Here is a 2,107-nt window from a genome sequence, read left to right on the forward strand (position 1 = left end):
CTTTCAGTAGCTGGTATGGCATGTGGCACTGGGCATTGAACCTGGCTCCTTGTGCGTGCTGGGCAGGTGCTTAGACCGCCAAGCTATCTCCCTGGCCTAGCTTTATTTTCTAATATGGTGACTATTGATAGACGTAATCCATATAAACAAAAGCTCATTGAGAGATTTTAATTTTTAACATTTAATAGAACCTTGTCCTGTGACCAAAATATTTCAGAATTACTGATTGTGAGAGAGAGAGAAAGAGAGTCAGAGACAGAAGTGAAACTAAAAAAATGAGAGTCAAATTTGAATAGTTTGAAAATAATTTTGGTCCCCATTAAATTTGCATGTGAGATTCCCCGCCTGCTTCCCCTGGCTGGGCAGAGGCTGAAAGCAAGGCTGCTCTGGGCTCAGAACTCCCTCTGCAGACTCTCTCTGCCTCGAACTCTTAATCCAAGCGACGCAGGGAATCCTGGGACCCAACCGGGTGCACAGAGGACGAGATCTGAGCATAGTCAGGAGCCCAGAGCCCGGGGCCCAGCGCAGCTCCAGCCTCATGTTCTTAAGTTGTCCAGGAGAACACCATTAAGGTTCATTTACTTTTTTTTCAAGTTGTTGCCATTTTTCTTTCTCAATCCGCTGTTTTTCAAGCCTTTCTTGTTCTTCCTTCTCAGATTTCAAGCGGGCTTCCTCTAAAGGCCAAAGAGAGGCAGAAATCAAGTAAAAATGATTATGATTATATATTATATATCCTTAGTATATTATATGTCATAATGTTATGACATATAATTATATATGTAACTATACAGTTTTATATAAATTATAATTATATAAAACTATATAGCTAGTTATATATATCATAAATAGATAAGCTGAGTGATTAATTGCTATATATATGTATATTTTTTTTCTTTTGTATTTTAGAGAAGAGTCTACAAGGCATTCAGGGTCTCACTACTAGATCAGACTCGGAGCGATCCTCCTGTTTACAGCCTCCCAAGAGCTGGGATTACAGGCGCGCACCACCACACCCAGTCTCAACCGTAGTCTTACTGCACCCCTGCACCTGCTTGCAGGTGCTCTAATCTATTGAGCTATTTGGTTGGCTCCTTTATTGCTCTATTTTTAAGCCCTTAAGATCACGTTAAGTATTTTCAAGATGTGGTGGAATATCTTATCAAAATCACAATTTTGTTTTGTGATAGAAATCTAAACAGTGCTAGCTTTTGCTTTTTCAAAAGTAAAACATGACCCTCAAATTTTCTGGCCAAAAAATGGGTCTACAACGATATGTCTCTTCTCCAAAACTTTGTAACAACCAATAATGATCTTCATCCATAAAATAGAACAGCTCTATCATGGAGAATTCAGGGGAGATGAAGTCCTCAGAAGACGACCATAACTGTGACATCTGTGTCACTGGAAGGCATCATCCTAACTTTCTCTTGCTCTATGAAAAAAAAAGTAAAATACATGTTGACGAATATAAGTTCACCCCACTGTTAATAAATCTTTCCCCAAGACATGGGTTCTGAGATTGTATTCTACCACGAATCACCAGAAGAATAAAAAAAAATTTAAAAAGGATTTATAAGACTATACACTTAAAAAAAAATAGACAAGGAGCCTGAATCTTTCAAAAACTTGAATATGAATGTAAATACAGTGTTCTAAATGTTAAAAGGTACAACCTTAAGGATATTCAGAACTTTAAAATCACATTTGGTGTTTTAACTAACCAGTGCCTTTAGCGATGGTTGTTTTTTTTTTTTTTTTTTAATAAATGAAATTGACTCTTTTGCGATTGGGACTCCCTGTGCAATCCAGGCTGGCTTTGAAATCATTACATAACCCAAGCAATCATGGTGAGCCTCCTGCCTCAGCCTCCCAAGGGCTGGCATGACAGGCATGTGCCACCACACCAGTGAAATTGGCATTTTAATTAGGCCAAACATGTTGTGACTGAAGAACAAAGACTTATCTGTATTTCTTATTAAAGTATATTTACCATTCTAAGTGAATTTCAGTTTCAAAATTCTTACTCCATTTTCAGCACCAATGTCCCTAGTTTCATCAGTAAATATAAATACTTCAAGATAGGGTTGCCAGAACTAGCAAAGGAAAA

The 2,107-nt window shown here is 37.9% G+C and overlaps 1 protein-coding gene across 1 annotated transcript in view; it reads right to left on the reverse strand.

The window, feature by feature from the left end:
* Positions 1–2,107, reverse strand: part of Casc1 (cancer susceptibility 1) — a 74,881-nt gene that overhangs the window by 56,568 nt on the left and 16,206 nt on the right. The window contains exon 4 of the mRNA XM_023719041.1: positions 583–674. Within this exon, the coding sequence (XP_023574809.1) occupies positions 583–674 (92 nt within the window). The remainder of the gene's footprint in view (positions 1–582; positions 675–2,107) is intronic.

This window comes from Octodon degus, unplaced genomic scaffold (genome assembly GCF_000260255.1).
Source record: "Octodon degus isolate 3935 unplaced genomic scaffold, OctDeg1.0 scaffold00064, whole genome shotgun sequence".
Lineage (NCBI taxonomy): Eukaryota > Metazoa > Chordata > Mammalia > Rodentia > Octodontidae > Octodon > Octodon degus.